We start from the raw sequence: 12,509 nt of genomic DNA on the forward strand, positions 1-12,509 counted from the left end.
TGAGACCAGGGTTTTCCCTGTGTCCGTGCAGGTTTCACCTGGGCCCCAACTTAACTATAGTCCATCCACGGTAACCTCCTACTTTTCTGAAGCCCTGCTTTTCACCGGATCTACTTTAATGTCACTATGTATCCTTCCGCCGTATGTAAACAAAAACATTGCCATGTGACAAATGTCAAATGGTTTGTTTACAATCACCAGCTGTCAAAACAATGTGTGTGTGTATGTATGTATATATATATATATATATATATATATAAGTAATTTGAATATGATCTAAGTATACATGCATATGTTCATAACATTATTTATGATACCCAATGGTAAAAATATTAAAAAATAAGTTTGTTAGCTAAAGAAATAACATATAATTTAAAGTAAATTTTTAGGAGAATATATAAATTTACAACATTTATGTAAGCAATAAATATCATCATTTAGTACAGTTCAACACAGTTTTCTGCATCTGAAAAAAAAAAAGTATTGTAAATTATACATATGGCTGTCCATCTAAGCAATCTGGAAAAGACTAAGGATTGAAGGTTTAATAAAATTAACAAATTCAGATGAAAACATTTAAAAATGAATTTTCTTCTTTTATTTAATAAACCCCTACCATTTTGCCGGTTAAGGCCACAAATAAAAATATGGTTATATACATTTTCCTGAGTATACTTATTAGACAAAATCATAATTTTATGAACAGTAAAATTGTGGTGAAGAATTGACAGTAATTTCTATACCACTTATATGCATTATTTATTTGTGGCCCTGGATGGGGACTGGCTTTTTGTTTTCCAAGTAAGTTCACTGAAAAATGAAGACACAACAAAATAAAATGTTTCACATACACCTATACGAATCCAGAAATGAAATTTAATATTCATTTCATAATACGTGTAATATAAAGTTAATACATAAAGTTCCAGTAATCAACATACTTCATGGGAATGCATAAAAGAAAAAAAAAATGTTTCAAACCCCAATACTTACAGTTGCCCAGGTGTTTATTACATACAGACCTCAATAAGAACACCCGGGTAAATCATCAAGAGGAACTGCCAGTACTTCACTGTCTCCATCTACTTGCTGTGTCGTAACCTCAAATTCTTCGCTGTCACTGTCTTCACTTGAACTATCCTCGCCGAGGTGGATGATGAGTGGAGGAATGGTGCCGCTGTCTATGTGGACTTCTCTCTCCCAGTCTGCTTGAATTAGCTTCTCCACGTGATCCACACACCTCGCCCATCTAAAAAAATTAATGTATACAGTAAAACCTCTATATAAATGACCTGTTTATAGCAAAAACCACTCTATAACAAAATATGTTTGTTTCTGTCAAAACGGCATAGTAAACAATGCATGGCATGCTCTTTATTACATACAATTTTGAACTCACTCCACAAGAAAGTATTTTTAAACACAACAAAACTCATTTAATGTGTTTTGCTCAACTATCAAAGCTATTATTTAATACTTGAAGTAACATGTTTTGTTTTATGTTATCTGAAAAAAAAAAATTATAGTGGTTTATTCAAGATATAATAAAGCTGTAAATATTATATATGTTATCAATATAGGCTTAGAATGCATATGATAAAATATTTATTTCATAAGTTTTGTGTTTGTTTTTGGTTAAAATTTGTCCCAGACAAAAACAGTGAGATATAGCGAAAATTTAATTTTTTGAATAGTTTTGATGATTTACTGTATATGTATTTCACTATAATAACATAACTTTTGAAAATACTAATGTGCAAGAACTACATGTGTAAATACCTATTCAAGTTCGCTAGATGAAAATATTCAAAATTCTCTACGTTGAAATTTTATCTGAATATTGAAATCTGCCTACAGCACTGAACCCACCATAACTTTAAAGTCATTGACACAAGATTAAGCATAACAGAAAGTAATATCACAATTACTAATAAATACAAAACTATTTATGGAAATGAAACAATTGCAAATGGACTGCAATTACAAAAAAAAAAAAAAAACCTTGCAAATAAGTCACCACTGTTAGATCTAGAAACTACACAGATATGTATGAATCACATGGGAATAAAATTACAAACACAAACACAAACACAAACACAAACACGAACACAAACACATACATGCAACACATTTTCAAAACGACAACTACACAAATTCAAACCACTTATTTTTACCAATTGTTTTAAAACTGTATTACTGGTATATGAATATACACAAAATGATAATCACACTATACACACACTAGCACACAAAGTTATCAAAAGGAATGGTAGGACCAGGCTGCTAGGCAACAATACTTACGTATTATGTAAAAATGTATGGTAAGTGTTTTGCTGAAGCTTGAGGAATGTTCTACAGGAAAATAAAACAATTTCTACTTCAAAAGGAATACCCCATTGGTCATGCAACATGAAAATACCTCTCTGGTGTGGAAGCATCAAGAGCCTCTTTCCAGATGGCTGCAACTGCATCATTGTCAAATCTCTTGGCCCGCCCCACGTTACTATTGTAATGGTGTTTACATTGAGCCCAAACTAGTTCGATTGCATTATAGTGGCAGTGATAGGGTGGGAGTCGTAGAATTTCGTGGCCATAGTTACGAGCCAACTCGTCTACCTCATATCTGAAAAGTGTGTTAGAACAAGGTGTATACGTAATTTTTTGCAACTATCTCACTTTTAAAGAAATGCTGTAAAAAAAACGAAATAATATACCGTATTCGGGGCTTGTTTTGTTTAGATATTCTCAGCAGCTCCACTTTCAACAAATTATTTTCATGTTTTATCCCATTCTTCTCCAGCCACGCGATCAGTGCAGCCTTGGTCCAGTTCGTTGTAGGTGTTTTCTCAACCTACGTTGTGCCAACATTTAACTAAATACTCAAGTAGCTGATAAGAATTCATGACAGTAGAACCCTGTTACAATTTTACTGCTTATAAAGTTTTCCTGCCTATAATGTATTATTTTTCAAGTCCAATATTTTCCCTATAAGGACAATGTATTTAATTCCTGGATATAATGTTTCACAAATTATGCGTTTCGTGCTTGTAATGTTCACTTCATAAAATTTTAGAAGACGAAAAAAATTAAAAGCCTTTGTCTATACTGTCTATGTATATGTGTATGTTAGCAGTTAACTGCCTGTTGACACCCTTGGAAAACAAATAAATTCATAAATTTTTAGCCATTCTGTGTGTTTTCAAATGTATTCACTTAAATCACATGTTCAAGTGGCAAAAGAACTGGACTTAAGCATTTCCACTGTAAACACTGTCGTGAATTATGACAATTATACAGAAATGAGACAATTTTACAGCAATGAGACAATGTGTAAGTAAAGACAAAGCAGATAGAAGCTGGAAGCACCATGATGTTAAAGAAAAATTGTTTTTGGCTTGCTACAAGCAAATTGGAGCATCAAATATATCTTTATGCAGCTTGTTGAGTCCATTGGCAATAAATCCACACTAAAAAGTACTAAATTGAATTTCCTGCTTATGTTTTTTTTTCTTGTAGCCCCTTAAAAACAAATTATAACAGGGTTCTACTGTACTTATGCAAAGCAAACATGTGTTTTGGCATATTGTCGTAATGAATTTTTAAATTTAACAAAGCATGTTAGTTTAGTGACTAGAAATTTTTTTGAAAATATTATTTTAATTTATTAAGTAGGGCAACAGAGCATTCATAAAGTGGGTCCTTTTACCAAACAAGTAATTATGTCATTTTCAAATGCTGTTTGCAATAAAAAAATTTTATTTGGTATTTCAAACCCTCTACTAAATTAGTTTGCACTACAATGTAATTAAATTACATTATATATATATATATATATATATATATATATATATATATATATATATCTGTGTGTGTGTGTGTGTGTAATCAATTTCAGCTCTAACATTATAGTTTATAAAAATGTAGTGTAGGCATACTATTAAGATAACAATTATTGCTGGCAAAATGTATTAGTCTCGAATATTCGTACTTATACACAATAATAAACACATGTAAATTTTTCACATTACAATTTGAGCAATAAAAAGACACTGCTTTACCATTGCACATACCTGGGTGCTGTGATATGAAGCATTGTCCATTATGATGCCACTGGGTTCCTCAAGATGCACCAACATGTCTTCAAACCACATCAAGAAAGTTTCCCCATTCATCTCGCCATGGTAGTCTGCAGTCTTCTGACCTGAAACAAAAAGTAATCCTGCTCCTGGCACAAAGCCAGTGCGCCCTCCAGCATTAACAACAATAAACCTTTTACCATCTCCAACAGTACGTCTCTTCGCAGATTGTAGACTCTTGTCCTGCCATGACTTTGATACAGTTCCTGAAAAATATATGAAATGGAAATGAAATACTTTGTATTGGACCACAGAACAAATTTTCAAATAAATTAATGCCTTGCCTCTCTGGAAAATCCATGTTTCATCAACAAATATGAAATTGGCACCTCTTTCTTTTTCTTCTTTATACTTTCTCAAGAAATCTATTCGCTGCAATACTATGTTTTCATTCTCTATCAAAGCTTTTCGTCCATCAACAGTTTTCCATGAAAATCCCATCTTCTTTAACAATTTATGAAGACTTGATCTTCCACCATAATAATCTATTTGTCTTTCCCTGATTTCTTTCAAAATGGTGTCGACTGTAACATTCAAACCTGTAAATTTATTGCATACATTAACAATACATGAAATAACAGAGGTACACAAAACTAAGCGAAACCACAACCCCGTAGAAGATAATTTAAGTGCACAATTTACATTTATTAAATAGTTTTAATAAACTTACATTTCAAAAATACTTTTAAATTAATGGTAAATATTTACTTGGGCGGTATTTCCGAAAAAAAATGTTAAAAATCCGAAAATACCTTTATTTTATGCTCTTCAACTTCCTCTTTTCATTAAAATCGGCGGAGATTAGAAATTCCAAATACTTTAGGAGATATCGAATTTTTAAATTTCAGCACAAAACCAGCGCATTCCTGTGGCGTGCGTGCACCATTGTTTCTTGTTTACGTACGAGTATCTATTTTTTTTATTGGATAATGATGTCACGTTTTTGTTCGTGATAGGCCAGAATTCAAATGAACTAATACGTGATTATTTAGTTCAATTCTTGTTTAAAACGGTGTTTAATTACCGCCTCCAACTTAGGTGAGTTTTTAACGTTTCTAATTTTAAAGTCTTATTTGTTATTTTGATATTGTTGCGCAAGTAATAAGTAACAAAAAAATTTACGTGAGTTGTTACTGTACATCCTTTGTTACGGGTTTGTTAGGTAAGGTCAGTTACATTATAAATAATTTAAAACTAAAGAATAATTAAAATTAATTCACATTATTTTTAATATCACCTTAGTTTGAAAGTATTTATAATGTAACTGACCTGACTTAATCGACCATTTTAGTTTTAAAATATTAAATTAAAAAATTTGATATCTCCTAAAGTATTTGGAATTTCTTATCTCCGCCGCTTTTAATGAAAAGAGGAAGTTGAAGAGCATATGATAAAGGTATTTTCGGATTTTTAACATTTATTTTCGCAAATACCGCTCAACTACATATGATGAAATTTAAAAATTCGATATCTTCTAAAGTATTTGGAATTTCTTACCTCCGCCACTTTTAATGAAAAGAGGAAGTTGAAGAGCATAAAATAAAGGTATTTTCGGATTTTTAACATTTTTTTTCGGAAATACCGCCCAAGTAAATATTTACCCATTAGTATTTCAGCATTCAATTTAGCAATCAATAAGTTACAAGCTCTACACTGTGTTGTAGGTAAATGTTTTGTATCGTGTATCCCATGTGATCCCTAGATCTTTATGCATGAACCTGTACATCCTATTGATCGTGTGGTGCATGTTTTTTTTTCATTTATTCAGATCAAAGATCCTGAACATAATCAAATATTGTGGTATAGCAAGAATAATTATCATAAGTTTAATAAAACATATATATTTTCATTATTATTCAACTTTAAATCATAACTCATTACTACATCACAGGTTTTTATTTTTGGTTTTGTACAGGATTTTTTAACGTAATAAATTAGAAAAGCAAGCATCATCAATCACAGGATCAATATTTGCAGGATCATGCGATCAGGATCAATGTATCGAATCGGATACGCGATACTAAACTTTTACTGTTTCATAACCTTCTGTTACTTCATACACTAACACACAGTTTGTCTGGCTAAGTTGTGTTTTCATATGATACTTCATTACAATGAAGTAGGACTATTGTTTATAAAATAACAATACCCCTATATTTTCTAAAGGGTTAGGCGGGGCATGACACTATTTTGCAATAGAATATATATTGTACTGGACCCTGCCACACAGTACAATTTAGCCAATTAAGTATCCCAATTTTTTTTTAATAACCATGCTTGCTTAGACCACAACTCACTAATTTGTAACCAATTACTGCTAAAGCGCACAACTGGATATTATTGATACTGGAAATAGTCATTATTTAACCTTCTGATACATCATAAAAGTTGAGGTTATTTAATATGTATACTGTGTATAACGATATAAACATTACTTGTAGTTTTAGAATGTAACAATTTTCTTTCTATCTTTAACCTAACCTTAAAAGGACGTGTACGTATTTAATATGTTGCACAATATTCTATATATCAATACCATATCAATAAAGAAACCTAACAAACCACCCAAAAATGTTAAGTATTTTTAAAGGACAGATGATATCGGGAAAAAAACTGAACCGGTCAATCTGCATATGGATATATGAAATGAATACAATTAAGTAGGGCCTACCCCAGTGATATCGAAACTACTCTTCAGTATCAAATTTTTACCTTCAGCGTACATCCTGTAAATTGCATTCCTGATTGCATTTACTGTGAAATCGTCGACTGTGTCAAGTGACTTTCCTTCCTGTGGCCTTTTTTTCCTCTTTTTTCCTGGTGTTGAAACTTCTTCAATGTCTTTCTTGTAGTACCTAACCAAAAAAAAAAAAAACATTTGTCATAACACTTTTCCGGGGACCCGTTCACAATACGCAGTTAGGCAGTGTTCCAAATATGGCATTTTGTCACAAATATTTGCTTTGTGGTCACTAAATGGAAACATGACAGACTTTGTCCACGAAATTAATGAAGTGTTTTTTTATTTATTTTGTGATCTCCCAAACAGATGAAAAACTAATTAAATGCAAATTATAAAATCACTCCCTTATGTTATAGTTAAACCTATCATAAAGTTTATAAACATCGTTATAAACAAACGTGTATCACGCCCATAAAAATACTTGAAAGTGCCTATATTGTTATTGTTAGGACCTGAGTAGGCCTAATATGATTTTAGGTTAAGTTTTCAACAGAGACGCCACATGGCGGTGTTGTCTCACACCAAAAAATATAAATTGGAAATAAAACACAAAAAACCTCGTGAGTTAAAACACAGGCCGACAATACTTAGGACACAGTCGATATTTTTTTTACGTGCATGAAAACGAAAAAAGCCTACTTACTTGAGAACAGTTGACTTTGCGATGTTGAGAAGAAACGCGGTCGTCTGCGTAACGTCACATTTCTTCAAGTCGCCTTTCCTAATTAAAACATATAAGTTCTGAGCGACGTTAATGATGTCCATCTGACGCTGCGACGAAGTAGCTTTCCCCATCCCGGAACCAATTACCATTACAGCAATCACAAGAACCACACAAAATATCAAAACGATAACAAATTCCATCATTACAATAGTAGATAATAAATAATATAACAAAGTTAAAATACACAATATTAACACAAAATCCTGAAACACAAACTGTACGTTATTTCACGGTCAGTAATATATTAAAACACACTGCAAAATGGCGTACAGACTGCAGACTGCTTAAAGAGCTGCTGAAAGCGGCTGAAAGAGAAAACAAACAAGTGACTATTAACATTATTAATGCGCGACCACGGTTTCGGCACGTAATATTTTTTTACCGTTAACATAACGTTTTTATTTCACCAGAGATTTAAAAAAATGTTCAAACTTAACAAATACCCAAACAAATTCTTAAATACACGCGGAAAGTCAAAAAATATATATTTTGGCTATGGAACTATTTCGTTCTAATCATTGCCAACACACCACTTCTCTCACTGTTTCATTTACACACATGCGAGATCATTAATATTAATAATATTGTACATAGATAGTTACTTTTTTTGTAAAATTTTATTTAACATCATTATACGGTAATTTAGTGTTAATGCATGTTTAATATGCATATGATGGAAAGTATTTTTGCAAACGAACCAAACATGCTGCATCCTGGTGTGTTTTTTCAAAGGTTCGTTTAAAAAAGTAGGAGGTTACCGTGGATGGACTATAGTTATAGTCTAGATACAAGACAGGGGAGCTAGTCATGGCATCAATTGTTGCCATGGCTGGCCCAATCCCCGAACAAAGCACACGATGCATTGCGACCATTTCTGCATGGCTGAAACCCAGTATGACTACGCGTATAGGCTTCGGCCTGTGGCGCGCTTAGAATCTCCTCTAACCCAGACTCCTGCCAAAACAAATACACTTAGTTTTAGTTAGGTCAGTAATAAAAAAAATTGACGTGTGTGGGGAGGGAGGGCGTGAACCGGCTCGTCGGTTGGGAAGTTCAGTTGTTAGCGGACCTGCCTTGCCGGGAGAACCTAGTTGTTCGTGGGAATTAGGTTTCATTACAGGCGAGTGGCCAGGGGCGCAAATATGTAAGAGTTACAAGGGGGGCCCGCGAAACTTCTCAGGGGGCTATTGGGTCGGAGGGGGCGTAGATCCCGGGGAGGGGGGCAGGGGGGCATGGAATTAAGAGGCCTGTCTGGTCGGGGTGTATGTTTGTTAGTTAGGCGGGATAATAAGCGCGACGCTCGCTGGTATTTCTAGCGCGGTGTCGCCTCTAAGCAAAATGCTCTGAACTGGCGCGCAGTCTTCTCGTCGTGCATAGGACAGCTGTGAAGACTTGAGTGGTGGCCGTAACATTATAAATGAAGATAAAGGTGTAATGCAAGTCCCTTAAGTGCTTTCAAGAAACTGTACCGGTTGTTTCACGCCTAAAAATGACTCCAAAATCATGTTAGCCATTTTCACTCATAAAAACACAGTTTAAAAATTTGATCCGAAATCAAAAGAACTTTTCGGCCCTCAGCGAATTCTTAAATGCTTTTCGTGAACAGATCCCGCTCGGATATCTTGAGCAGTTTTCAAATCGCGTTGTTTTTCTTGAAGCTCTGCGCACCGTGTGTGTACCCGGGTAGGCGGGGCCCTTAAGCCCCTCACTGAGGGGACTCCCTTACGCTTGCTCTATCATGAACGTAAAACGGGGTTTGATAAAAGTTAACGTCAAAAACCATGTTTTATAGAAAATCGTCTGCATATTTTAAGGTATTCTGCTTATTGCATGCACGTAAGTCAAGACATTGGCAGCGTACAACATACGAGCACCGTATCCAGACATGACTTGTGTCGGTTAAAACACGGGCCCGAAATTCTATGGCCGTCCCTATGCGAATCCTACTGATTTGCGCCCCTGCTTTATGTCGCACACTGCCCATGTTTTGGCCACTATGCATACACTCAGCAGAAACGTTTTAAAACACACGAAAAAATGTTTTGCGTAAAACATAGTTTTGACGTTAATATTTATCTACCTTGTTTCACAGTCGCGGATTTTGCAGGCGCAAATGGACCCCCGAAGTGAGGGGTTTCTTGATTCCAGGAAGGAGGGGGGAATGACCTCTATCCCCCCCCCCTACCGAGGGGTCAACGACCATGGTGGTGGCCATGCATGCATAGACGCCGCGCGAAGCCGCTTTCCTTTCAGCCGATTGTCGGCACCATGGTTGTGCGACGCCCGAAACATTGGCTGAAGTGAAGTGCTCGTCTGTTTGTTTTTTATGTGAGAGATTGTGTTTAACGATGTATGTGTTGTTTCATACTTGCAAAGCAACACCATACTGAGGTCGAGCACCATTTTTGCATTGTCTTGGGTGTTCTAAAGTGACGATGGTGAGCTAGGAAGTGACTTCAACTAAATAAGAGTTCAAACGAAAAACTCACTGGGCTATACAAAGAAAAAAAATTATAGCAATAAAATAGTAAGGAAATGGTATTAAACAGCATGCTTTGTTTTTACAGTGTTTAGAATTTGAAAACTTAATAATTAATTAATTAATACTAATTAAAATAATTCTTGGGTTTTCTAAATAGGCCTTTTTTTCAACGCGTATGTAAATTGATAACATCAACGTAACACTGAAATAATGAAGCAATTTATTTTTCGTGATTTAAATATGATGAGAAAGCCTTTTGTTTTACAGTTTGTTCCAAAAACTTTGGAGAGTAATTTATTTTAAGCACATTCCAAGTATTTTCAAAGCAAGAATGTTTTCGAAGAAAATATTAGCATGTATTTTATTTAATTTGTAAGTTATATAAAAGTTGGATTTACCGCAATATCAAAAGTTTTTTTTTATAACGCCTTTCTTCCTTACATTGGAGCAGGTGTTTTCGTTGTGTTATGGGAGCTCAGGATTACTAAGAGAACGAGCCATTCCTTTCTCTCTTTCTATCTTTTTTCTTATGCTCCGTGACAAACAAAAGATTTCTTTCTTTTCCCTTTGAATAAAATTATTTGCAGTCCTTCGCTGGTGGTATTAACGCCACCTTTCCCTTCTCTAATCTTTTATCCCCCCCCCCCCCCTGCGGCAGCGTGAATCATGTCGCGTGATACGCGGGGTGGGGTCGTTACCACAACGCCGAAATACCACAACGCCGAACGTACAATAACGCCGAATAACATAAGGCCGAATGCCAAATTGACCGCAACGCCGACAGCTAGAAAACTGCTGTGTACCACAACGCCGAAATACAGTAACGCCGAAAAATGTTGCTTTGGGGAGGGGGGGGGGGGGCAAAGGAGCAAAATGAAAAACAACTGAATGAATTTGTGTGTGTTTCTTAAATGTATCTTAACGCCGAAATACCACAACCTAACCTAACCTAGGCTAGCCTAACCTAGCCTAACCTAACATAATCTTACCTAACCTTGCATAACCTAACCTTTGTGGCAGTCCTGCAATGATATTTTTCGGCGTTAATGTATTTCGGCGTTGTGGTACACAGCATTTTTCTAGCTGTCGGCGTTGTTGTCAATTTGGCATTCGGCGTTATGGTTTTCGGCGTTATTGTACGTTCGGCGTTGTGGTATTTCGGCGTTGTGGTGCGTCCCCCGCGGGGTGCAGTCCTGCAGGTGTCGGGGCGGGCGTTGTTGAACGAGACGGTGGCGCGTCTGGTGGCCGTGAGTAGAAACCATGGCAGAAAACATGATGGACGAAGTATAGACGTACTGGGACCATAAGGCTCGATTCGCAACAAAGCAAAAAATATATATATATAACCGAGTACGTAGCAGGTTATGACCGGTAATTTCAGCCAGTAAAATATCGCAGTGTATCCGACATGTGTTGGAAGTGTAAGTAAAAAACTATATTATTTGCCAAATGATTATTCTGTGACTTCTGACCAGCAGTTTTTTAACACGAAGATTTCAACGTATAAAAATTTTTTGGTAATGTGAATAAAATTTTAACTACCAGTTCTGCCATCAAACATTTTTTTTTATTTGTTGCTAGTGATATTTTCTAAGTACCTAATTCAATCATGTTGATGTGTAACATCTTAACTCATGGTATACGACGCATACGGTAGAAGTAATTTCGTCAATTGAACAGAATTCGCATGGAAGCGAAATGTGCATATACGGTGCTTCCATCTGTTGCCGATGGCATGAATCAAGGCTCACAAACCCAAAAGGAAAACTTGATAGAAATAACTGTTTAACAAGATGGGCAGTGTTTCAATAAAATTCCTTGTCGAAAATCAGGTCTTAACTGTGCTTTAGTATTTTTTCGAGTCTTTTTCGCTTTTATCGGAGCCGTTACTATATATAGTTCAACATTTCGCTCTGCAAATTGAATGATTCTATACTGCCCTCGTAATTTAAATAACCTCAACTCCAGTTGATATCATTTTTCAGGAGACATGTTTCTCTAGTCACTTCAATTTTTGCTTACTATTTACATATGAAAAATCTCAGACTACTTTAAAAGCATTTAAGATAGTTAAAAATAATTATGTATTACGTGTAATTAATTAAAAATCGCATAGGCGTCAAAAAGCTAGTAAAAATGGACTTAAGGCTTTCTGCTTTAAAGTTTTATTGTACACTAGTGCACATGTCCTGATGGATTACCTTAACTCCATAATGAATGAACAAGTTAGTCATACAAAATATAAAATATTTAACACAAAACATTTATTACGTAAAAATACAACATAATTTTGAACACATTCGTCTTTTGATTATAAATACAAGATTTTATATGTGTAGATATTGTTTCACGAGATTGCATTTATTCCATTGAAACCAACTTAGAACTTGAATATCATGGGTTCTTAGAAGTTACACTCTCTCA

General features: G+C 34.9%; 1 protein-coding gene across 4 annotated transcripts; it reads right to left on the reverse strand.

Moving 5' to 3' along the window:
• Positions 1 to 252: 252 nt before the first annotated feature.
• LOC134542965 (uncharacterized) lies at positions 253 to 8,248 on the reverse strand. Of its 4 annotated transcripts, XM_063387599.1 has the most exons (6): positions 7,523 to 8,181; positions 6,849 to 6,991; positions 4,421 to 4,675; positions 4,277 to 4,342; positions 4,071 to 4,201; positions 253 to 1,249 (listed from the first exon to the last, which is right to left on the reverse strand). In XM_063387599.1, the coding sequence occupies exons 1-6, from the start codon at positions 7,744 to 7,746 to the stop codon at positions 1,136 to 1,138; spliced, it is 933 nt and encodes a 310-aa protein (XP_063243669.1). In that variant the 5' UTR covers positions 7,747 to 8,181; the 3' UTR covers positions 253 to 1,135. The 4 variants fall into 4 exon arrangements, with proteins under 4 accessions (XP_063243669.1, XP_063243668.1, XP_063243666.1 ...); XM_063387598.1 differs by having other exon boundaries at positions 4,071 to 4,342; positions 7,523 to 8,247; XM_063387596.1 differs by having other exon boundaries at positions 4,277 to 4,675; positions 7,523 to 8,247.
• Between the last annotated feature and the right edge of the window lie 4,261 nt (positions 8,249 to 12,509).

This window comes from Bacillus rossius, assembly GCF_032445375.1.
Source record: "Bacillus rossius redtenbacheri isolate Brsri chromosome 9 unlocalized genomic scaffold, Brsri_v3 Brsri_v3_scf9_2, whole genome shotgun sequence".
Lineage (NCBI taxonomy): Eukaryota > Metazoa > Arthropoda > Insecta > Phasmatodea > Bacillidae > Bacillus > Bacillus rossius.